At 44.8% G+C, this 24741-nt stretch overlaps 2 protein-coding genes across 2 annotated transcripts in view; both read right to left on the bottom strand.

Moving 5' to 3' along the window:
- Nucleotides 1–24741, bottom strand: part of LOC307016392 (exostosin-1) — a 431895-nt gene that overhangs the window by 356754 nt on the left and 50400 nt on the right. The window lies entirely within an intron of this gene.
- Nucleotides 5670–8575, bottom strand: LOC307017277 (uncharacterized protein). Its single transcript, XM_079646823.1, has 3 exons — nt 7439–8575; nt 7044–7326; nt 5670–6943 (listed from the first exon to the last, which is right to left on the bottom strand). The coding sequence occupies exons 1-3, from the start codon at nt 7621–7623 to the stop codon at nt 6290–6292; spliced, it is 1122 nt and encodes a 373-aa protein (XP_079502949.1). The 5' UTR covers nt 7624–8575; the 3' UTR covers nt 5670–6289.

The following is a 24741-nucleotide window of genomic DNA, read 5'->3' as shown; positions in this document are numbered from 1 at the left end:
ACATTTGGACTAGTGTGCGTGTGTGTGTGAGTGTGTGTGTGTGTGTGTGTGTGTGTGTGTGTGTGTGTGTGTGTGTGTGTGTGGATTGTATTGTCAGCGGTGCAGGGAAATTTACAAAGGGCCTCTACGGTAAAGTAGCATGAAAAGCATAAGACAAATGACACTGAGAGTAGGAAAGATTGATTATAGGCACACACACACACACACACACACACACACACACACACACACACACACACACACACACACACACACACACACACACACACACACACACACACACACACACACACACACACACACACACACACACACACACACACACACACAACAGCGGGCTGAAATGAGCTGTAACTGAAACTCATCCTAATGGGTCAGTTTAGCTGGAAAGCTCAACCTATTAAATATGCATATTATTCAACAAAGTCATGTAGAGTAACCGCTGGTAGTCTCTGAGGGAATGAGCCAGGATCACGGACAGAGCACACGGGATAAAAAGAAGAAAGGGAAATAGGCATGAGGTAAATGAGGAAGAAACTTGAATGATCCCAGCAGGGAACCTGGGAAGCCACGGTGCAGAAACATGATACAAAAAAGCTTAGCAATTAGTAAGGAAATGTAATGTAGAACAAATGTGACTAAAGGTAAGAAAAAATTATCATTCATTTATTTTTGGTTTGTGAAGTGTGCAGTAATGTATTCATTGTATGAGACATTGAGAGAAACTTTTCTTTTTAAGAAATACAACAGAATCAAATCTCAGGATTCTGATATTTTCAGAAAATAAATCGGATTTTTTTCTATAAATAAAATCTGAATTCTGTCTTTTTTCAGAAGTCTGTTTTTCAAAACTAAAGAAAAAAGATGTTCTTAAGTATATATTCCAAACATTACTTTGAGCTCCATAACTCATTAATGTGCTAATTTCATTCCTTTTTAGTTTAGCTAACGTCCCATTTGGGAATCAAGACATTTTTGACAGGCGTTTTTTATAATCCAAATGTAATAGACCGAAAAATATTTATTAATCAAGATAACTGCCAAAGATTTTTTTAGCCGGTTGCAGCACTTATCAAAACAGAAATAATGCAAATGCAACTTGTGAATAAATAATTGAAAGTTTTGGAAAGTTTAGAAAGTAATGGAACGACAAACAACCACACTAACGGCCCGTCTACACTACAGGCATCAAAAAATCTTGAAGCTGGGCGTGTCTGAAGCTTGGCAGATTTTTGCGAGCAACGCGACCAACAACCAATCACATTAATCTCCCGCCCCCGACATACAAAGCAATAGCAATGTTAAAACAAAGTAAACTGGATATAAACTCTCCAAACAGGCGAAAACCTACCAGTTTCACCCACTGTCTTTGCCACCTCCCTCCATGCCTGGTTCCTTCGGTTTGTATCCCGGTAAATAGTTACTGGTCGTAAAGAACCGGGTGATTTGCTACCGTAATTTCTCGTTTGGAATATGAGGAAATGAACTGCGGTCTGGCTCTCCCAGCTTGCACGCGGTTTGATTGGCTAGCGCTTGCACTGGCGGGATTTGCATAAACGGGATTTGCATAAACGGGATTTGCATAAACGGGATTTGATTGGCTGATGCCGATAGATGCTCGTGATGCTTGCAAAGCCATGCCATGCTCCCCACAATGCAGTTCGGCGAAGATTAAAAGTCTTCTACGACACCCAATTCAAGTGAATGGGCGAAGCGGTGAAAGCATTTTTCGATGCCTGTAGTGTAGACGGGCTGTTATCCTACATAAGCTTCATGCAGTTGAGCCATTTCCAAATGTAAAATGAGAATGATGAATATCTTCTGGTTCACATTGACGGTACACAACTCCGAGCTAGATTTAAAAATAAACGCCCCAAAGTCACACGGCCCTTTGAGTGGAAGTAATCAGTAATAAATTAGCACGTCAAGCTCCTCAGAGCGCACAAGGTGATGTAAAAAGGCTGCAGGAGTGAGTGTGCGGCACAGATGTTTAAATAGTTGTGTCACCGCACAGCGACCCCAAACTGTCAAACTTCTCCCGCTCCGTTTCTTACTTTAATATCAAATCACTAAAGTTAGAGGTGCAAGCGAACCGGCAGCACGTATACGGGACTTCATGATGTTTTATCTTCCCGGATCTCGTCTTGGTTCGTCTTTAAATAAACACCTCACAGCAAGTGTGGGTTTAAAAAATAAAACATAAAATCATTATCAGAAAGTCCACTTTGTTGGTTATTTTGACCCCAAGAAGTTTGCTTATTTGAGATGATTTACCAGTAAGGATATGACCTAGATGGTGAACTGTTATCACATGAGAGGTTTCATTTGTAAAGCTGTTGTAACAAACAAGTAGGCCTTGTCAAATTATTTCAACATACAGTTAAATATTCTTAATGTATTCCGAAATCTGAATATCATAGTTCTGACCATGGATGAGTTACTTTGTATAAAAAGTAAGATCACCTGTCACGGTTTGAGTTTTTGTGTGTCTAGTTTTGGGGTTATTTTGCTGTTCTGTCCTCCCTGTCGTTAGCTTCCCTGGTGTGTCTAGTTGTCTGATTGTGTTCACCTGTTGCCCTTGTGTTTCTCCTCCCCTGCCCGGCTGTTTCTCGTCTTGTGATTACCCCTCCCTGTATTTAGTCTCTTCCTGTGTTCAGTGTTGGTTCATTTTTTGTCGTTCATGTCTCCCTTCATGTTGGCCACAGTTCCTTTTTGTTTTGGATGCTTCCTCGTGCCTTGTACCTTTTCTTGGATTCTTGTTTTTTCAGATTTTTGTGATTAAAGCTCGCCTTTTGTTCCATTTTGAATCCTGCTTCCCTCCTCATTCTGCATTTGGGTCCTATCTTTTCCACATCCTTAACATCACCTTTATATTTTTGGTGGCAAAATCAAGAGGTCGCCTTCGAGCTCAAGTTTAGGATCCTTTTAGATGTTAAGATTTAGTAACCATTGCCAGAACAAAATGAGGCTGTATCTCCAAAAAGTGAAGTGACAAGTATTTTTAATTGCCCAAACAAACCAATGTGTGCATGATCCATTTCTAAATGAGTGAGGATTTAAATTAAACTAGAAATATTCTTTCTTTCCTGCTTTGATCAAATTGAACAGAAATCAAACGTCACTGTTTTCTATCACTGCTAAAGGCCTTTGTGTATTTAAAGGAGAGAACTCAGAGTTTCAGAAGGGGCCTCCTGCGGCCGATGATGCAGAGAATGTGTTTATAGACACAAATGGCAGTGACACGACTTAAAGGTCACCTATCATTTTTAGGCAATAGCATAGGTCTCAGATATATAAAAGAATTATAAAAAACATGTCTATGAAATGTCCAAACAGATCACCCATTATAGTCGGGAATTGTTTCTGATACAGCGACAGAGAGACGGTTTTATTTTCTGACACTTGGCGAGTTCCCTGACACACCGGGGACACATATTTATGTATAAAAGACATCAAAAGTGCATTTTGCATGATAGGTCCCCTTTAATGTATGGCACGGTTTGAAAAACACCTTTAAAATGGAGCTGAGTAATCTGTAATCACATTCCAGCCGATGTCACCAAACCTGGTCATTAAACGGAGAACGTTGTGGCACATGACTTTCAAAGGACACTCACATGACACTAAAAGCACATTCTTAGAACACGATAATTATCATGATCGGAGCAGGACACCAACAATGGCTTCTTCTCCTTCTTCTTCTTCTTCTTCTTCTTCTTCTTCTTCTTCTTCTTCTTCTTCTTATGTTGTATAGCATAAAAGCCTCTCTTCGCTTTCACTGGTTTTAGGCCGGAATTTCTTCAAAAAAAATGGTACTATTTCTTAAAAGGGTATGCATTTGGGGGTTTTCCCTTTGTGTTTTATAGGTTGTTGTTCATGTCAATGGTCTGCAAAGGCAGAAATCCCTGTGTTCTGTTATGGATATTGTGAGATCAAATGTATTAACTTTGCTGACTGCAAACTGTTCCTCTGATTAGGACATAGCGTGGGAAGGGACCTTTTCAATGTGTGTGTAAAACAGATGTGTTTAGACTAGGGGGTTTTATGACATCCATTAGAAGATAGGATGAGGGGAAGGAAGTTAGGATAAGGTGTTATCCGTATCCCTCTTGCTCTGTGTAGGCTGTGAGTTTGCATACAGTGCCAGGGGGTCTCAGCTGGACTAACCAAATGTTGTTTGTAATGTAACTAAGCTTTGATGTCCCCCTATAAAGGAGAGCGTGTTTCACTCAGAACAGTACGTGCTCTCTGGTGAGACGTCATACTTGCAAGTATAAAATACCTTTGATACCTTTAATATGAATATTGTGTTGCTGTACGTTTGTTACCTAACTCATAATTCTCTCTAGACCACAGCTGATTTCAAAGCTGCTACGACATTCCCCTTCAGAGGGAGTTTCTCTCCCACACCCCCCTCCTCCCTACCGGAAACACCTCCATTGGACTCCTTTGTTTACTTCTGTAACACAGTGACATCACTATGCAACACTCCCACTTGCAGACTTGGCTGTGGTTTCAGACAGAGGGTGAAAAGAGGTGCTGCAGAACAGGCAGTATGAGAAAAGTAGAGCTTTTTGAACACTAAAGCATGGAGACATGTCCCAGTAGAGACATACAAAACAAAAATGAACCTAAAATGAGCCAAATATGTCCTCTTTAAAAAGAGTGGTGCTGTAGAACCAAATACATCAACACACACAGCAAGTGCAGTAGTAAATGAAGTTATCGAGCAGGCACTGAGGTAGAAGGAGATAGACGGACAGCGTTATCTCGGTTTAAAGCCCTGAGGGTCAGCTGAGAGCAGCATCCAAAGAGACATCGTGGACCTGGGACTCATACTTCTGCGGACGTTTTGTTGTTCTTAAAGGCATCGTTAACTTATCTGGCCTGCAGCAAAAGAGAGACTAAGACCTAAAACCTTGATCCATGGAGAAACTGCCAAAATGTAGTATGTAGTATTTGTTTATTAGTCCCCGAGGGGAAAATTGGTTGCAGCACATCACAGAGGCATTTAAAAAGATAAGACAATACGTAACTAACAACAACATAGACACAGATAAAAAACAAACAGACATAAGAAAACCAGATATCGGCAGACATGACAAGGGGCCTATAGGGCCTCGTTTCTGAAATAGGGGGGACAGTGCCAGACCAGCTGGGTAAACAGTGCGTCCTAGCCATCATTTATTCAGGAGTTTGATGGCTTGTGGGACGAAAGACAGCCTAGATCTGTTCTTTTTTAAATAAGGGGCACGATATCTCCGCCCGGATGGCAACAGTTCAAAGTAAGAGTTAAGAGCGTGCCTCAGGTCACTCACAATATTGTGTGCCAATTTTAAAACACTGGCAAGACAACCACACACATGCAAACACACACACACACACACACACACACACACACACACACACACACACACACACACACACACACACACACACACACACACACACACACACACACACACAAGGGCTGCTCAATTAATCGCGATTACGATTATGGCTTGCAACGATTACGAAAACAACGTAATCGAAATAAAACGATAATTCTTTTATTATTATAAAAACATACTGTTCACATTTCTTTTCTCATATAAATGGATGTTTTGAAAGTCAATGAATAATCCCATTTAATACAGTTTTTCTCAATCGCTAAACCCACTTTTTAGAATCTAAATTCATTTCTTCAAAACAAGAGCATAGCCATCTAAACAGAAACACACTTGCCATAACTCTGAATATCTTTTGCAAAATGCACTTACATGACCAAAACTGAAAATACTGGTCACAAAAAAGAATAAGTCGATCGAAACAGAACAAATTGTCCTCTAATGAGACAAATGTGTTTTCATAACTGAAACTCCGGTCACCATAATAACCCATTCTACCATAACAATATACATTTCTTGCAAAGTGCTCTAAGGCACTCAAAACTAAAAATACCCCTTCCAAAACCAGATACCTTCTCCAAAAACAAACATTTGTCAGCTCATGAGAAGACTATTTGAACAGTCATTACTAAGTGGCACACTAAATACTGACTACAATCATCAATACACAAACCTCAAGCTATCGATATTGGAAACTGAACGGAAAACTGACAAGTTGGGAGAAACAAACTTACATATAGGAAAAACAGTATGTTACTGTAACTATGCCATTGTTTTTATTGTCTCATTTTCAGAAGAGCACCGTAACAGAAACAAAAGACGAATAGCAATACACTGGAAAAAAATAACATGGGTAAATGATGTAAATCAGCAGTAAAGCAGAGAATGAGATCTATATAACTTTACTGATCTGCTCTTTGGCGTCTGTCTGGCCACATAGCCTCATCTACGTCACAGCGTATGTCTTCCCTTGCAAGGCAGCGTGGGAAATATCTCCTTGCGTGTCGACACCACCCTTGACAGGATTCCGCAGAGATGTCCCGACAGCCAGCATTCATTGCGTCCAAAAGGGGCATTCTGTCATGAGGATGATGGTCATAAACCTTCCATCTCCAGGCAGAGAAGAACTCCTCAATGGGGTTTAGAAATGGGGAGTATGGAGGGAGGAACTCCATGGCCATGTGTGGATGAGCCTCAAACCATGCCCTCACGTCACGAGAGTGGTGGAATGCCACATTGTCCCATATGACCACGTGAACCGACCTCACTTGATCCCTCTCTTCTGGTGGCACAAGTCCGTCATACAGGACATCCAGGAAGGCAAGGACACGTTGCGTGTTATATGCTCCCATTACAGGGATGTGAGCAAGGACGCCTTGTGTCGAGATAGCCGCACACAATGTTATGTTTCCTCCCCTTTGGCCTGGAACAAAGACTGTCGCTCTTTGCCCAATAAGGTTCCTCCCACGTCTCCTCACTTTGGAGAGGTTGAAGCCTGCTTCATCCACATATACAAAAACATGTGGTAATGCATTGCCTTCCAGCTCCATCATTCGCTAAAGAAAATGAAACAAACAGAGGACCGTTTTACATTACTGTAAGCAGTCAGACATACTAAAAATATAGGCAAGCCATCAGTGTGATTGAGGTCCTTACCTGTACATACCGGTGCCTTAAATCCTTCACACGGTCAGAGTTGCGTTCAAAAGGAACCTTATAGATCTGTTTCATTCTGAGGTGTTGCCTCTTTAACACCCGGTCAATGGTTGCAACACTTATAGACTGAATGTTACTGAAGACATCCTGGTCTGCAATTATTCTGGCCTGAATCTCCCTTAAGCGGATTTCATTGTTGGCCACAACCATATCAACAATGGCAGACTCTTGTTCTGGAGTAAAGGCCTTTCGTCTGCCACCAGAGCGGGGTGCTCTTTCAGTTCTATCAATAAATATTTGAGAATGTTATGTACTGTTATATAAAAACAGTGATCGAAACCTACATCAAAATAGAAATGCATGAAGTGCTGTAAAAAAGGGTTACAGTAGCTTACCTATTTTCGTGCCTGAAGATCCTAATAATGGATGCCACTGTTGATCTCGGTATATTGGGCTGAACCCTTTGGCCAGCCTCACTGAGGGACATGCCATGGTTTATGACGTGGTCCACAATAGTTGCACGGGTGTTGTCCGAAACTACTGTTCGCATTGGTCCCCTTTCAACTCTTCCACCACGCATAGTACAGCCCTCCCTCTTCCTCTCTGAACATGAGGGTTCCCTCTTCCTCTCTGAACATCAGGGTTCCCTCTTCCTCTCTGAACATCAGCTCTCCCTCTTCCTCTCTGAACATCAGCTCTCCCTCTTCCTCTCTGAACATCAGCCCTCCCTCTTCCTCGCTGAACAACAGGGTTCCTTCTTCCTCTCAGAGCTCCTCTACCTACTCGATCAGCCATTTTGTTTACACAAACATCTTACTGAAGTGAGGGAGGTCTTTTATAGGATTCTCACTAATTACAATTACTATAGGAAATTCATTGATGTCAGCTGTGAGCAATTCATTTACATGGAAGTGAAGTACTCAATTCACCCCAATACAAAAAAAAACATTTCTCAATGTGCAAAAAGGAAAAGACCACAATTACTGACTGTAAAAATGTTGTATCAGCTATAGCTAATCCTCCCCATATGAACATCTCAAAGACCTATGCAAGTCATATCAACACTATTATAGCTTTACCGGCACCATTTAAAAAAATATTTTAAGTACAGTCATGCAAATTCTATCATGTAAATGTTTTCAATGTAACATCATTACTGTAAGGTATACAGTACATTCCATGGAGTTACCTTTTTCAATGGGGTGATTGACTGATAACAAGTGTTCATATTTTGCACATCAAGTGTCAATTAGTGTAGCTATGGTCTAAGTTTATGAGGAAGTGTTATCCACTGTGAGAAGATTATTTTTGTTTTGTTAGACATGAGTTACACAAAAGATTTTTGATCTTTGTGTAGAGAATTGTAACTTCAGTTCGAGAATTGTGTGATCTGTTTTGCAAAACACTGCTTAGCATCTGCATTTTGTGTGATATCAATGATAAATGGTATACTGTTGTAGAGAAATGGTTTTCTGTTTCGATGGCTGTGCTGTTGGTTTGATGAAAGGAATTTTGATTCTAAATAGTGGGTTTAGCGATTGAGAAAAACTGTAATCGCAATTACAATTATTGACCCAAATAATCGAGATTATGATTTTTGCCATAATCGAGCAGCCATAACACACACACACACACACACACACACACACACACACACACACACACACACACACACACACACACACACACACACACACACACACACACACACACACACACACACACACACACACACACACACACACACACACACACACACCCCCACACACACACACACACACACACACACACACACACACACACACACACACACACACACACACACACACACACACACACACACACACACACACACACACACACCTCAGTAACCTTAATAAAGCCGTACAGTCTGTAAGATTGTACTTACTTTTACTGTTAGCTCTGCCTTTAAGCCTCATGCTCTCACATAAACTCACAGATTGAACGCACTCTTGACAGACACATGTATTCACCCCCGACAGATGCACACTGCTTGACTGACCAAGCATTTCCTCCTTTAGTCCACAGTAGACGGAGCAGAGAGTTAAAAGGCTGATTGACTGTGTTCCAGACTGAGTTCCAGTGGCTGCTGCGTGACGCTTTGATAATTGCTTCAGTTTAGAAATGAGTCGTATTCTGCAGAAATTATTCATTCATTCTGCAAACAAACAGGAAGTCAAGGAACGACCCAGAGTTAAAGTAAAAAACATGTATGGTGTACAGATGATTAATCCGTTTTTTCCCCTTTTCTTCTGATTTGATGATTAGTATGTAGTATGCCTTGTTACCAAAATATGTCTTCAAATACTCATTTAAAAAAGTTAAATGTTACCAACATTATGTCTTCGAATGGCTTTTTCCTGTTGGAACTAAAGTACAAAACACTCAAAGTGTTAAATTGTCCTTTAATAAAAGCTCTTAAATGATAAACAACTTATTGTTTCCACATCTGGTTTCCTTATGAATATTTCAGAGGAAGAAAGTTTGGGAAAACTCAGCTCCAATCATGAGTGAGTGAATGTAACTTTAAGAGACTAACTCTTAGTTGTATTTTGTGTACAGGCTTTCTTCCCCCAGCTGGCTTGTTGTCATCTCGTCCCATAAATGTCAGGTCATTTCAACGTCACCTCTCCAACGGGCTCTGGTGCAACAAGACGTGTTCACTGGAAAATATGCCAGCTTTATAAGGCTGTTAAAAATGATCAGAGTCCCTTTTAGAAACCCTGAGAGAGAGTGCAGACAAGCATACAGACAGCAAGCAAAGGGGGTCAAACACAAAGAGTTTGAAACATGAAATAAAACAACATTATTACTTCTTTGAGAATGACAAGACATGGTTTATCAAGCCAGGCTCGACGCTGTTGCCTTTGGTACTAATTACACTTTGAAGTCAATCTCCAGCAAGACGCTCTTGAGTGATGATGAAGCAAAACATGATGTAATCTACGAGCCAGAGCCTGAAACGCCACAGAAGTGGAAGCTGCTCGATGAATGAGTGAGCAATAGAAGTCTAAGTAGTCCGGTGAGTGTGAGCAGGCTATTAGAGGAATAAGGAAGAGGGGAAAGTGCTCTCTTAGGCAACATTCAAGTGCCAGATATAGCTTGTGGGCAGCAGATAAAATGCATTGTCATTATGACAATGTAATGTAAATGTAACCCAACATGTCATAAGATTCTGATAGATGTCGTAATCCTGGTGATTCATGCTCTGGTTCCAAGAAGCATTAGAGTTCAGCCAAACTACCAAAGGAAGAAGTTCACTTCAACTCGTAACAATCAGCAGTTGAAGTAAAAAGATGACAGAGTTGGGCTAACAGCACACTTCAGTTTGTTTTGCTTCAAAAGTTACTGCAGAATTTGGCAGAACATGTACTTTGAAGAAGTTCCCACATTGAGAGACCATAATGAGGTTTTTAGCTTTAAGGTGGTATTAAAAAACTAAGTGTAATAATCCTAATGGAGGTGACTCACCCTATATATTGTACATACATTATTCTATCAGTTTCATATGTTCTTAAAGGGGCCCTACTATCTCAGTTTCAGGTTCACATTTGTATTTTGTGTCTCTACTGGGACATGTCTCCCTGCTTTAATGTTCTCATACTGCCTGTTCTGCAGCACCTCTGTTCACCCTCTGTCTGAAACCAGAGCCCAGTCTGCTCTGATTGGTTATCTTGCCGGCTCTGTTGTGATTGGTCAACCTCTTAGAGATGTCCCGCCCGATTCAAATCGAATCTGAAATGAGTGAGGAATTAGAGCTCAAAAAGCACTTAAAGAAAGCTCCAAACAGAAAGAAGAGAGATTGATAGGACACTTGTTTTAATTATGTGTCCCTGTGATGTTATCTTTATGTCCATGTGATTCATTCAAAGACTTCAGATGGACTAGTAAATAAATGACAGACTCCTGACTGTGGTTTAGAGATCCGCTGTCTCGTAGCACATTTCCCCATCTCTCCATTTTTAATGCAGGACTTGTTGTGTCCTCTTTGATCTCGCTGAGCAAAACGGACTGTCTGAGGACCAGTGGTGTTAAAAGCAGTGTGTTGATGTATGGAAAACAGCTACGTCGTGGCCTATGATGGATACAAGAGCAAGGATAAACAACACAGAACTCAAAGAAGTAGAAGTGCATATATGTCTCTATGGGTATATTCTTGAGGTATAAGTTGGACTCACACATGGAAAAAGTGGAATAATCTACTTTCTCCTAACTTTGGTTACTTCAAATGTCTGTCTGTATATATATATATATATATAGTTCAGGCAGTTAACTCGAGCACTTATGCTGCATTCATACATAACGCCCCTTGCCACTCTACAACCAACCAAACAGAGTCTCCTTAATACGCCGCTCTGTTGAACCTGCCAGATCTCTCTCCATGCATTGCTTGCTGCTGCTATTGCTGCAGCTACTTCCACGTCGCTGCTGCTTGCCTGCCCCAGCTTCCACCTGTAGGCTCTGGGGGTTAGTTATTTAATCATCAAATCAAATCAAATCAGGTTTTATTTATATAGCACATTTAAAAAACGATTTTTGGTCGAGCCAAAGTGCTGGACATGCAAATAATAAATAACACATTACAACAGTCGCAAACAGAATCATCACTCGTCGTGCTATGTATATCTGTGGAGTGATGAGGCCCGAGCCTAGACACCAAACTCAACTATATGCTGCTTCTAATTAACATGTTAAAGAAACACGTGAGTTGTCTGACTGAAATGTATATATGCCAAAAAAGGCCGTTGATTTGTGCCCACACATTAGAACCAAACAGATTGAATTTGTTTTTCAATCGCTCAATGGGCTGGCCCCTCAGTACATCTCCGACCTCCTACAGGTGTACACCCCCTCAAGGGCTTTGAGGTCGGCTGATCAGCTGCGGCTGGTAGTCCCAAAAACAAGGGAAAAGACCGAGCGGTAGCCCCCAGGCTCTGGAACGACCTGCCCCCCCATGTCAAATTGTCGCCCACTCAAGACCCACCTCTTTTTCCTCGCTAACGAGTCAGTCTGAGCTGTCACTACCGACAGTGTGTGTATGCCTTTATGTGCCTTGTATTTATTCTTGTGTGTGCCTTTGATCTATTTTTGTAATATTGTATTTTATTATAATGTTATGTTCATTGTGAAGCACTTTGTCAAACCCTCTGTTTTTAAAATGTGCTATAGAAATAAAGTGGATTTGATTGGATTGGATTGAATTAAATTAATTGATAACGTTTCCAAAAATAAATAAAAATGCCAAGGGTTTCCTTCCCTGGCAACTTTGCCTTGATTGATAATGAAAAGTTATTCTTAATTATTGAGTATAGGCTTTTTCCATTACCCTGATTGGCAGACTAAGAATCAAAGATGTTGATTACGTTTGCAGGAATAACATCGTATAACTAATCACACAGGAGGCAAAGGGGACATGCTTTTCCAGTTATTAATTCAGTACAATAAATAACATGCTGCACATTTATGCCTTATGCTGACTAAAGTAACCATTGAATTACGGCCTACAGAACTGCAGCGCATGAAATCATGACTGTCTCGAAAAAACTGCTGCGAAAAATGCAAAAAGTGAGCAAAAGAAATCACATGAAGCCCCCGTTTCAAATGAGGAAAACACCTGTTATACTTCTTTTAATTAGGGAATGAATTTAGAGATTCAAAGGCTTTATGGTCATATGCAATGTCCTTTGGTACAGGGTAGTGTTGGTGATAACAATCTAGAGTCAACAGTGCAACAGAATACACTCAAAACATAAAAATGTATAAAATTGTGCAAGAAGAAATATACATTAAATAGTGTGATGATAATGGTAACGGTGCATGGGTCGAAATGATGCCAGTCAAATAAAAGAATAAGTCAACTACATACAAATAGAGAAGGATGGAATTAAAACAGAAAGTAGAATGAATAACGCAGTGGAATAACAAAACTGCAAATAAATATGTAAAAGACAGTAGATGTTTTATACAAGTAGTGGATTGATTTAGAAAGTCAAATGAAATAATGTACAGAGGACTACAATAATGTGTATTGTAATAGTATATGAATACATTTGTAGACTGTAGATGAGCTTACTTAGCCTGCATAAGCATCCAATGTAAGAAACACAATAACCAGTAGAGGCCACTGTCTTGTTTGTTTACAAGATTGTGTTTAAGTATAAATGTGGTATCTATGACACGTAGCTGTAATCATAAAGTTGTGATACAAAGGCCTCTCATTGAAGAGCTTAAGCTCTGTTGTTTGGCTGGGTTCGAGCCCCAGCAGGACTCTCTGAGTGGACTTCTTCTCATTCGAATCCCTTCATAATCCTTCCCTCCGCTGCTGAGGCCAATACATGGAGCTGTCAGGCCGGGGGTTGTTCACTCTCAATGAGGAAAAACTCTGGATGATAAGCCCTGGATCGTGCTGGAAGTTTTAGTTGGGTGTTTCGAGCAGCAGCTGGTGGGTTCAGTCTGACTGCGTCCACACACACATTTACACACAATCAACCATGAACAGTAAACATCAGCAGAGAACAAGCAGCAGACTAATATGCATTCACAAAGCCCCCACAAAAACCCTCTCAGCCAAATATGAATTATGAGTTAATATGAATTATGGCCCTGCAGGACTGCGGCGCCCGCTCATTAATCAGTGTGTTTTCAGCGGAGAGGGAGAAATAACCCCCCCCCCCAAGCGTTAACTCAAAGAACAGGTAGGCACACGCAGCAATGTGCAAACGCAAACAAACGAGCAAATTAGATTTGGAATCAATTACGGACTTGGAGTCAATGTGGGCAATTAACCGTTTACACAGTTATCAGGGTTATTTGTTTTGTTTTGTGAGAAAAGATTGAAAATGTTTACAGCCCTCGACTTTAAGCTTTATGGATATTTAATTTATGTGTGTTATACAGAATTGAGTGCATGTAAATGGTCTGCAAAGGCTAAAATCCCAAAGTTAATCTATTTTAACTCACCTAATCAGACAGAGGTCGCAACCACAAATCCTTTATAGTGATGTTGAAGAAAAAAAAAAATGGCTGCCTCGATGAAAGAATTGCAATATACAGAAAACTCAACTGCAATGAAGTTTGATATCACCAAACTGTGGAGGCATACATATTCACATCATCAATTTTAAAACAGCATTTTATGATCACACTGATACTGCAAAAAGGTTCAGTAGGCCTATATTTCAATTACTAATCTGAATTATTAGTTTTAAAGAATAACTTACCAGTAGCCAGTTCATAATTTCACTTTAAATACTAGCCCTGTTTCATGAGTCGTGTGTCCTGGCATGCACTCACAAATAATATTTCATATCCCTCAGGAGATTCCCCCGCTGCTGTCTTAAGTGCTCTTCCATTACCGGGATAACTCAGGTGAACTTCTTAAAATAGAAACCTTTCGAGCGCAGAGGCAGCGAGGCTATACACAAGGATGTTGTAAACTAAAAGGAGCCTTATTTTTGCCCAGGAGTCTTTCTGATCATACATCAATTCCTGGACAAGCAATGCGTAAAAAATATATTTAGAGCACAACGAGTACTACAGTCCAGACTAATACTCTCTGTTCCCTGGGACCCTGCATGACGTTAGGCATTATGATGGAGTACAGTGAGGATAAAGGAGGAAACAAAGCTAATGTTAACGCTAGGTGAGACTCTGGTGAAAGCCACTCTCCTTGTTTCAACATGGAACGTTTGTCTGATTGATCAGGTAATTAACAACATATTACTTAAAGGTGGGGTAGGCCATTTTGGAGAAACCAGCTCGAGATCGCTAGAATTTGAAAATACACAGCCGGAAAAAATCTGCCACTTCCTTACAGAGCCCCTCCCCCAACACACACGGACGCGCACATGACCAATGAGGGCACGAGATAAGTTTGTGCACAGATGGAAGGCTGACAGGCAGGTAGGCCATCCAGTTACTTTAGCCGGGCCGGCTCAGATGATTGGTCGTGCTTTTTACAGCGCCACGGCTTCCACAGATGACATTTTTTAATGTATTTTTGGTCAAAGCACTTCAGATATTCATTGCTATCGGGATGTTAAGAGCATTCCATGGAATATAACAAAAAGCGTATCTCGAGCCGGTTTCTCAAACTTACCTACCCCACCTTTAAGGAGGAAATATAATGCTCATTTCCACGTTCACATTTTAGTTTTGTGTCTCTTCTGTGACATGTCTCCATGCTTTAAAGCTCTTTATTGTTCTCATACTGCCTTGTGCTGCAGCACCTCTTTTCACCCTCTGTCTGAAACCAGAGCCCAGTCTGCTCTGATTGGTTAGCTGGCCGGCTCTGTTGGGATTGGTTGACGAGAAAAATGCAAGTTTCAGCAGGTGTACATACATGCAGAACGCATCCACGAAAGCTATGTACGGGCAGTAAAAAACAAACATTGTGTGCCAAAGACAACAAGACCTAAAAAAAAAAGGTCTTAAAGTGAAATCCACGAACAGCTTGGCCACTACTACTAGTATTTTCATTGTATTAAGCTCTTGATTCCTATTTTGATCCTTTGGATACTGCAGCATACTGTTGGGAGGATTGTTAGAACAACTACTGCCTATTTATTGAATAGATCCGTCTGCTATTTTAGCTACATCCAGGAAAATCATGTCAATATGATAACTGTTTCTTGTTAATCCAATAATGCTTATAAGGCTGAGAAGTCCTATTGGTTAGTGTGATATTGGAGCAGATACAGAAAGCACGTGCTCTTTACAGGAGAGCATCCACCTCCATGTTGGGATGTATGGATGGGGAGAATGAGATGAAGGGAAGAGCAGGAGGAGGATAGTGGTGGTCTAATGGATAGCGAGGTGGGCTGAAGGTCGGAAGGTTGTGAGTCCAAATCCCGCCAGGAACACCACCACTAGTGCGCCCTTGAGTAAGGCACTCAGTCCTTAGTTACTCCAGGGAGAATGTCCCTGTAATTGGTCATTGTACGTCGCTTTGGATAAAAGCGTCAGCTAAATGAAATGAAATGTGTGGAGGTGGAGGGAGAGAGTTAGAGGAGCAGGTGGAGGGAGAGAGTTAGAGGTGGAGGGAGAGAGTTAGAGGTGCAGGAGGAGGGAGAGAGTTAGAGGTGGAGGGAGAGAGTTAGAGGTGCAGGAGGAGGGAGAGAGTTAGAGGTGGAGGGAGAGAGTTAGAGGTGCAGGAGGAGGGAGAGAGTTAGAGGTGGAGGGAGAGAGTTAGAGGTGAGAGGTGGAGGGAGAGAGTTAGAGGTGAGAGGTGGAGGGAGAGAGTTAGAGGTGAGAGGTGGAAGGAGAGAGTTAGAGGTGAGAGGTGGAGTTAGAGGTGGAGGGAGAGAGTTGGAGGTGGAGGGAGAGAGGTGGAGGGAGAGAGTTAGAGGTGAGAGGTGGAGGGAGAGAGTTAGAGGTGGAGGGAGAGAGTTAGAGTTAGAGGTGGAGGGAGAGAGTTAGAGGTGCAGGTGGAGGGAGAGAGTTAGAGGTTAGAGGTGGAGGGAGAGAGTTAGAGTTAGAGGTGGAGGGAGAGAGTTAGAGGTGCAGGAGGAGGGAGAGAGTTAGAGGTGGAGGGAGAGAGTTAGAGGTGGAGTTAGAGGTGGAGGGAGAGAGTTAGAGGTGAGAGGTGGAGTTAGAGGTGGAGGGAGAGAGTTAGAGGTGGAGGGAGAGAGTTAGAGGTGGAGTTAGAGGTGGAGGGAGAGAGTTAGAGGTGAGAGGTGGAGTTAGAGGTGGAGGGAGAGAGTTAGAGGTGCAGGAGGAGGGAGAGAGTTAGAGGTGGAGGGAGAGAGTTAGAGGTGCAGGAGGAGGGAGAGAGTTAGAGGTGGAGGGAGAGAGTTAGAGGTGAGAGGTGGAGGGAGAGAGTTAGAGGTGAGAGGTGGAAGGAGAGAGTTAGAGGTGAGAGGTGGAGTTAGAGGTGGAGGGAGAGAGTTGGAGGTGGAGGGAGAGAGGTGGAGGGAGAGAGTTAGAGGTGAGAGGTGGAGGGAGAGAGTTAGAGGTGGAGGGAGAGAGTTAGAGGTGAGAGGTGGAGGGAGAGAGTTAGAGGTGAGAGGTGGAGGGAGAGAGTTAGAGGTGGAGGGAGAGAGTTAGAGGTGCAGGTGGAGGGAGACAGTTAGAGGTTAGAGGTGGAGGGAGAGAGTTAGAGGTTAGAGGTGGAGGGAGACAGTTAGAGGTTAGAGGTGGAGGGAGAGAGTTAGAGTTAGAGGTGGAGGGAGAGAGTTAGAGGTGCAGGTGGAGGGAGACAGTTAGAGGTTAGAGGTGGAGGGAGAGAGTTAGAGGTGAGAGGTGGAGGGAGACAGTTAGAGGTTAGAGGTGGAGGGAGAGAGTTAGAGTTAGAGGTGGAGGGAGAGAGTTAGAGGTGCAGGAGGAGGGAGAGAGTTAGAGGTGAGAGGTGGAAGGAGAGAGTTAGAGGTGAGAGGTGGAGTTAGAGGTGGAGTTAGAGGTGGAGGGAGAGAGTTAGAGGTGGAGGGAGAGAGTTAGAGGTGAGAGGTGGAAGGAGAGAGTTAGAGGTGGAGGGAGAGAGTTAGAGGTGAGAGGTGGAGTTAGAGGTGGAGGGAGAGAGGTGGAGGGAGAGAGTTAGAGGTGAGAGGTGGAGGGAGAGAGTTAGAGGTGAGAGGTGGAGGGAGAGAGTTAGAGGTGGAAGGAGAGAGTTAGAGGTGGAGGGAGAGAGTTAGAGTTAGAGGTGGAGGGAGAGAGTTAGAGGTGAGAGGGAGAGAGAGAGAGTTAGAGGTGGAGGGAGAGAGTTAGAGGTGAGAGGTGGAGTTAGAGGTGGAGGGAGAGAGTTAGAGGTGGAGTTAGAGGTGGAGGGAGAGAGTTAGAGGTGCAGGTGGAGGGAGAGAGTTAGAGTTAGAGAGTTAGAGGTGGAGGGAGAGAGGTGGAGAGAGTTAGAGGTGAGAGGTGGAGGGAGAGAGTTAGAGGTGGAGGGAGAGAGGTGGAAGGAGAGAGTTAGAGGTGAGAGGTGGAGGGAGAGAGTTAGGGTGAGAGGTGGAGGGAGAGAGTTAGGGTGAGAGGGAGAGAGTTAGAGGAGGAGAGAGAGAGAGAGGGTGGAGGGAGAGAGTTTGAGAGGGAGGGAGAGAGAGAGAGAGAGAGAGTTAGAGGTGGAGGGAGAGAGTTAGAGTTAGAGGTGGAGGTGGAGGGAGAGAGTTAGAGGTGGAGGGAGAGAGTTAGAGGTGCAGGTGGAGGGAGAGAGTTAGAGGTGGAGGGAGGGAGAGAGTTAGAGTTAGAGGTGGAGGGAGAGAGTTAGAGGTGGAGGTGGAGGGAGAGAGTTAGAGGTGGAGGGAGAGAGTTAGAGTTAGAGTTAGAGGTGGAGGTGGAGGGAGAGAGTTAGAGGTGCAGGTGGAGATGATCTGCCTCTACAGGCTGCTGCAATAGGCTCACATCAAAGTTCTGCCGTCGTCTCCTCGGATCCGTCCCAGCTGTCCGTGTACCTCTCGCTCCCCATCAGAGAGGAGGAGCAGGAGGAGAGGCAGTGGATGTCAGGGTGTGATGCTGAGAGAACGGCTGTGTTCACACGGGTCGCAGTGGTTCATGTAGTGGCTTAATGAGTCTGCTAAAATACGTGGTCCGACTTTATTTGGGTTTGACTAGAATAAAGTATAATAGAGGGGATCAGTCATAACCCATATTCCTTATTAAAATGTTAATTTAATTACTCCACACATATTCCTGTAAGCAGGTTTTGACCTGGTGGAAATGCTATTTTATTCCAAGCAGTGAATAAAAAGGGTTTCTTGCCACACACACAAAGTTATTGAGATTGTGAAAATGCAACAGGGATCCAAAGAGCCAGTCCCTCTTTGCAGTTTCATTGCACACTGATTGGGTGCTGGCTTCAGAACAAAGTAGTTGCAGCAACTTAATCTAAAGGAAAATGAATAGCACTGATTTCTTTTTACTCGTGGTCATGATTTAAGGCTGCTTAATACTCTCTTCACTCTTTCTGGTACCACCACAAAGAAAAGTCCAAGGTCATTCTCATGTTGTTTTTCCCTTTTCTTTTTCCCCCTGGGTGTTTTGTCTCTGAACTGTAATTTTTTTCAGACATTAAAAGGCAAGTTAGCAAGTTACAAATACTTGTACTATCGACTACTGTGGAAAAGTGGAAATTGCAGCAAAGCCAAAAAAAGCTACGACAGATTCCTCTGTTTTTGACACTTCGGCTTTCTCGTCCCCCAACAGTCTACATTGACAAAACACAATCCCCAAAACACTTCCATTGGACTTCTTTGTGTTCTTCCGGTACATAGTGACATCATGAAACACTTGCCCTGCTATTGGCTAACGCTACGACACATTGTACGTGATAGGCTAAGGGGCGGGACATCTCGAAGCGGTTGACCAATCACAACAGAGCCGACCAGCTGAGAGCAGACTGGTCACAGGAGAGGCACATAATACAAAAATGAACCTGAAAATGACCATAATATGTCCTCTTCACACAATGTTTTACCCACATTTGAACGCACTGATTTCGGCAATTCCTTAAATGAAAATGACAGATTAGGCTGCTAAATTGAGTGATTTTAAGCCTAGCACTTAAAGGGAAAATAAGGCACTTGAGTTCTTTACGATCAACTTTAATGTGGATGTCCAGTTAGTGTTGATTGTAATGTAGTCGATTGAAGCAATACATTCCACAATGTGAGCTATATTGACCAATAAAGTTACAAACCGCTCAAAAAGTGAACTTCTGTTTGCTTGTACTGCCAACCAGCTACATGGAGGATGGTATGGATGAGGTCACACTAGTTTTGGACTGATTTGGATAAACAGTGGTACTTATACCTCATTCACACCAACGCAACTTCGGTTCAAGCTCCGTGCTAGAGCTTTTCAGGTTCAGAACCGGTTCTTCGGTTTAGCTCCGGCTCTTTTCACACCGCCCAGAGTCAGACTGGTGCTGCGTCATCGTTTGCGTCATGACGTAACCGTTTGCGTGCCTGCTTCATAAAGCCAAACCGCGCGGAAACCCCTCACAGCTCACACCAACAACAACAACAACAATGGCCGATGGCGCTCCAGCTTCCTCTGTACCTCTTCGGAAGACCAGATTCCCAGTAGGTAGCTGGTCTCTTCAGTGGACCACTGCTGCTTGTTAAGTTTCTCTATCGTTGTGTACAAACTGGATAAATGCCGGCTTTCTGTTGTTGTTCAGGAGTTGATCCCGCCCCCGCCCCCGCCCCCGCCCCTGCCCCTGCCCCTGCCCCTGCCCCTGCCCCTGCCTCAACGTAAGCGTGACGTATGCGGTGCTTTTGCTCTGACCGGACCATTTTTTGGTGCTTGAAACGAACCGGATTCCAGAGCTAAGAGGCTGCTCCGCTGCGGTGTGAACAGGAAAACCCGGTGCTTTTCAAGCTCCAGCTCCGAACCGACCCTGAAACACCGTTGGTGTGAATGAGGTATTAGGCTACTGGATACTTGGATGCATGCAAAGTGTGTATACCAGAAACCAGAGCTTCTCCTGTTTCTTTTAAGCTTGATACAAAGTGTTAGGTCCTTAAACCTCTGTCATGTCAGTAGTGCTGGATTCAAAAGACTCTGAAATTAGTTGAATTTAGGAAAAGTCATATGGTTCAATCTTCAAAGCACTGACACAGCCAAAAGTACTTTGTCATTTACAGTATAATGATTTATTGGGCTGCTCTGTCATGTGTGTTTTTCTTTCTGCTGAAGGGAAAAGAACAGTGTCGAGGCAAAGAGGCTGGAGAAAATCAATGCAGCGAGCCGATAGGGAACCAAGAAGCAACGGAGCTCACAGACAGACGCTTGGTGAGGATGAAGAAGATGAAATGCGAAGCAGAGAATGAGCGTCTGACAGCTTAAACACACCGCCAAGTACGAGACGGCAATTACACGAGGTCAGCTGACACGTCCCGTAATCCTGCTCTACTCCAACTGTCTGTCTGAAGCAGCCCTAACAAGCATCACTTCATAAAGGCTCTGCGGTGGCATGAAACATTTATTATTATGAAAGGAATTGAAAGAAATCAGGTTAAAAGCATTCAGAGTGGAGTTTCAAGTAATGGCAAGTACGGCTCGGCAATGTGAAGGAAATCACAATATTTATGACAAAACATCTCGATTTTGTGACAATATTGTAAGGTTGACCATTGATGCTTTTACAAAAGGCTAGCAATAGGATAGGATAATTGAACATCAGTAACATGGATGTATTGACTAAGTTTAAGGACAGATGACAGAATAGACACAAGTCATGTAAACTCAGAAATGTACATGACAGAAAACAGATTATCTCAATATACAAAATCTCACATTAGATTTGAATCTAGTAGAACATCAATATATTTCCCAGTCCTTATAGATTGGTGCCGCAATCACATATTTTTTAAGGGCGATTTGGGAAGTTAGCATCGGAAAGGTTACCGCAAAAATAGCAATATTATTGTTTTGGTTTGGTTTCGGTATATTGCAGTATATGGATATATAGTATGGTATTGTGGTGATTGACATTATTCACCCACGGAACTATGGGTTGGGGTATTGTTCCGCACGGACATTAGTGAGTTGACCGGACTTCCTGTTTCCCCCGGTCTTATCTTCCCGGGCTAAAAGCTGTTTACATGTTGTTCTGATGTTAAATAAAAGTCTAGCTTGTACCTTCGATACCCCGCCTCCGACTCCCGTCTCTCGGCACTACATTGGTGACCCCGACATAAGTCTCGTAGAAGGATCCGAGACTGAACCGAGCATGACAAATAACGCCGTTTTTTTCAAACTGCCGGAGTTTTGGGATACATCTGCGGCTGCATGGTTCGCACAGGCGGAGGCTCAGTTCGCCCTCCGCGGAGTAACTGATGACGCATCACGCTATTTCCACGTCGTTTCGGCACTGGGAAGCTCCACTGCGACCCGGACGGTGGGCTTTATTACATCTCCCCCTGCCCAGGATAAATATGCAGCGTTCAAGGCTTTCCTGCTAAAGACTTTCGAGCTGTCTCGGTTGGAACGGGCCCGACGCCTGCTCGCTATTCATAGCCTGGGAGACAGCAAGCCTTCTGACCACATGGAAATGATGCTCAACCTGCTAGGTACGGAAGAACCCAATTTTTTGTTCATAGAACTGTTTCTTCGGCACATGCCGCCGCATGTTCAGACAGCGCTCGCTAACACGGCTATTACTGAGCCACGCGCTTTAGCCGAAGAAGCTGACCGGTTCTTCCTGGCCACCCAGCGTTTTACCCCTGAGGTGCTGGCCCCGACACGCAGCGGCTCCTTCCCTGGTAGAGGCATGCCACCTAGCAGAAGCTCCAGGGCCGACATCAGCGACTCCAGCCCTGGCCTGTGTCAGTACCATGCACGCTATGGGGCGAAAGCGAGGATGTGCCGTCCCCCCTGCACCTACAAGGAAACGGGAAACGCCAAGGCCTGCGCTCGGTAGTGGCCGCGAGCGTGGGCACATCCAACCGGCTCCTGTTCATCAGGGACACCCTCTCTGGTCGCAGACTCCTTTGTGACACAGGAGCCCAGCGGAGCGTCCTGCCGGCTACGGTGGAGGACGCCGCCGGTGGGGGCCACGGCCCACCTTTGACGTCCGCTAACGACACCCCTATCCGCACCTATGGCACAAAGACAGTGGACCTGTGTTTCGAGGGTCAGCGGTTTAAGTGGGATTTCATCACGCCTGACATCTCCTTCGCCCTCCTTGGCGCAGACTTCTTGTGCGCTCACGGACTGCTGGTGGACGTCAAGAACAGCCGCCTGATGGACGCACTGACGTTTTCCTCGTTCACATGTACCCGCGGCGAGGCGTCATTTAGCGGGCTCTCCAGCTCACTCTCACAGGGTGACAAGTTCCAGCACCTTCTCAGTGAGTTTCCCGACTTGACGCAGCCCACCTTTTCCGCTGCCACTACCAAACACAGGGTAGAGCACCACATTGACACTGAAGGCCCCCCAGTCTATGCTAGGGCCCGGCGGCTCAACCCTGACATGCTGTCGGTCGCCAAGTCGGAGTTCGACAGCATGGAGCGTCTGGGCATCATCCGCCGCTCGGACAGCCCTTGGGCTTCGCCGCTCCACATGGTCCCTAAATCAGCCGGTGGCTGGCGACCGTGTGGTGACTACCGCCGCCTTAACGACGCCACTACGCCAGACCGCTACCCGGTCCCTCACATCCAGGACTTCTCTTCACACCTGGCGGGCAAGCTGGTTTTCTCCAAGGTGGATCTGGTGCGGGGCTACCATCAGGTTCCGGTGCACCCCTCAGACGTCCCCAAAACTGCGGTGATTACGCCGTTCGGGCTTTTCGAGTTCCTGCGTATGCCGTTTGGACTTAAGAACGCAGCTCAGTCCTTTCAGCGGCTGATGGATTCGGCGCTCAGAGACATGCCATTCATTTTCGTCTATTTAGACGACATCCTTGTCGCCAGCTCCTCCTCTGAAGAGCACCAGGCACATCTCCGTGTCCTTTTTGCGAGGCTCAGCCAACACGGCCTGATTATCAACCCGGCAAAGTGTCAGTTCGGGTTGTCCTCCATCCACTTCCTCGGGCATCTCATCAGCAAAGATGGAGCCGCCCCCCTCCCATCGAAAGTGGAGGCCGTGTCCGCCTTTCCACGACCGTCTACAGCTCGGGCGCTCCGAGAGTTCCTCGGGATGGTGACGTTTTATCACCGGTTCATCCGCCGGGCGGCCCACACCATGCGCCCGCTGTACGAGGCCCTCAAGGACAAGTCCCCCGGCCAGGCCATAGACTGGACGGCTGAAAGGGAAGCCGCTTTCGATGCCACCAAAGCCGCCCTGAGCGAAGCCGCCATGTTGGCTCACCCGTCACACAGGGCCCCCATCGCTATCACCACCGACGCGTCTGACTACGCTGTGGGCGCGGTGCATGAACAATGGGTCGACGGCGCCTGGCAACCGCTTTCCTTTTTCAGCCGCCAGTTGACTCCCAGGGAGCGCAAGTACAGCGCTTTTGACAGGGAACTCCTTGGTCTCTATTTGGCTGTTCGCCACTTCCGTTTCCTGCTGGAAGGCCGGGAGTTTGCGGCGTTCGTGGATCACAAACCACTTACTTTCTGCATGTCCAAGGTGGCCGAGCCGTGGTCCGCCCGACAGCAACGCCAGCTTTCGTACATCTCCGAGTACACCACGGACATACGACACATCGCTGGCAAGGCTAACGTGGTCGCGGACTGCCTCTCCAGAGCGGTCATCGGAGCTGTGCAGCTGGGCCTTGATTACCTCCGCATGGGCGCTGACCAGGCCTCTGACCACGGGGTCCAGACCCTCAAGGCCTCGGTCACGGGATTGCGACTGGAGGAGGTCATGGTCGGTGACTCGGGCGCGAAGCTGTGGTGTGACATCTCCACGGGCCAGCCTCGACCGCTAGTCCCTACGGACTGGCGCCGACCCGTTTTTGAGGCGGTTCACAATCTTTCCCACCCCGGTAGGAAACCGTCCGTGAAGTTGGTGTCGCAGAAGTTCGTGTGGCAGGGGCTTAAGAAGGACGTGAAGTCCTGGGTCGACGCATGCGTGGCTTGTCAACGGGCTAAAGTCCACCGCCATACTAGGGCCCCTTTTGAACTGTTTGCGGTTCCTGAGAGGAGGTTTGACCATGTCAATGTCGACCTCGTAGGTCCGCTTCCCCCCTCTCACGGTTTCACCTACCTGTTTACGATGATGGACAGGACGACCCGCTGGCCCGAGGCCGTTCCCCTCACCTCGACGTCAGCTTCCGACGTCGCCCGCGCTTTCATCGGCA

This window comes from Notothenia rossii (assembly GCF_949606895.1).
Source record: "Notothenia rossii genome assembly, chromosome: 8".
Taxonomy (NCBI): Eukaryota; Metazoa; Chordata; class Actinopteri; order Perciformes; family Nototheniidae; genus Notothenia; species Notothenia rossii.
This window is presented reverse-complemented; position numbering and strand designations above follow the sequence as displayed.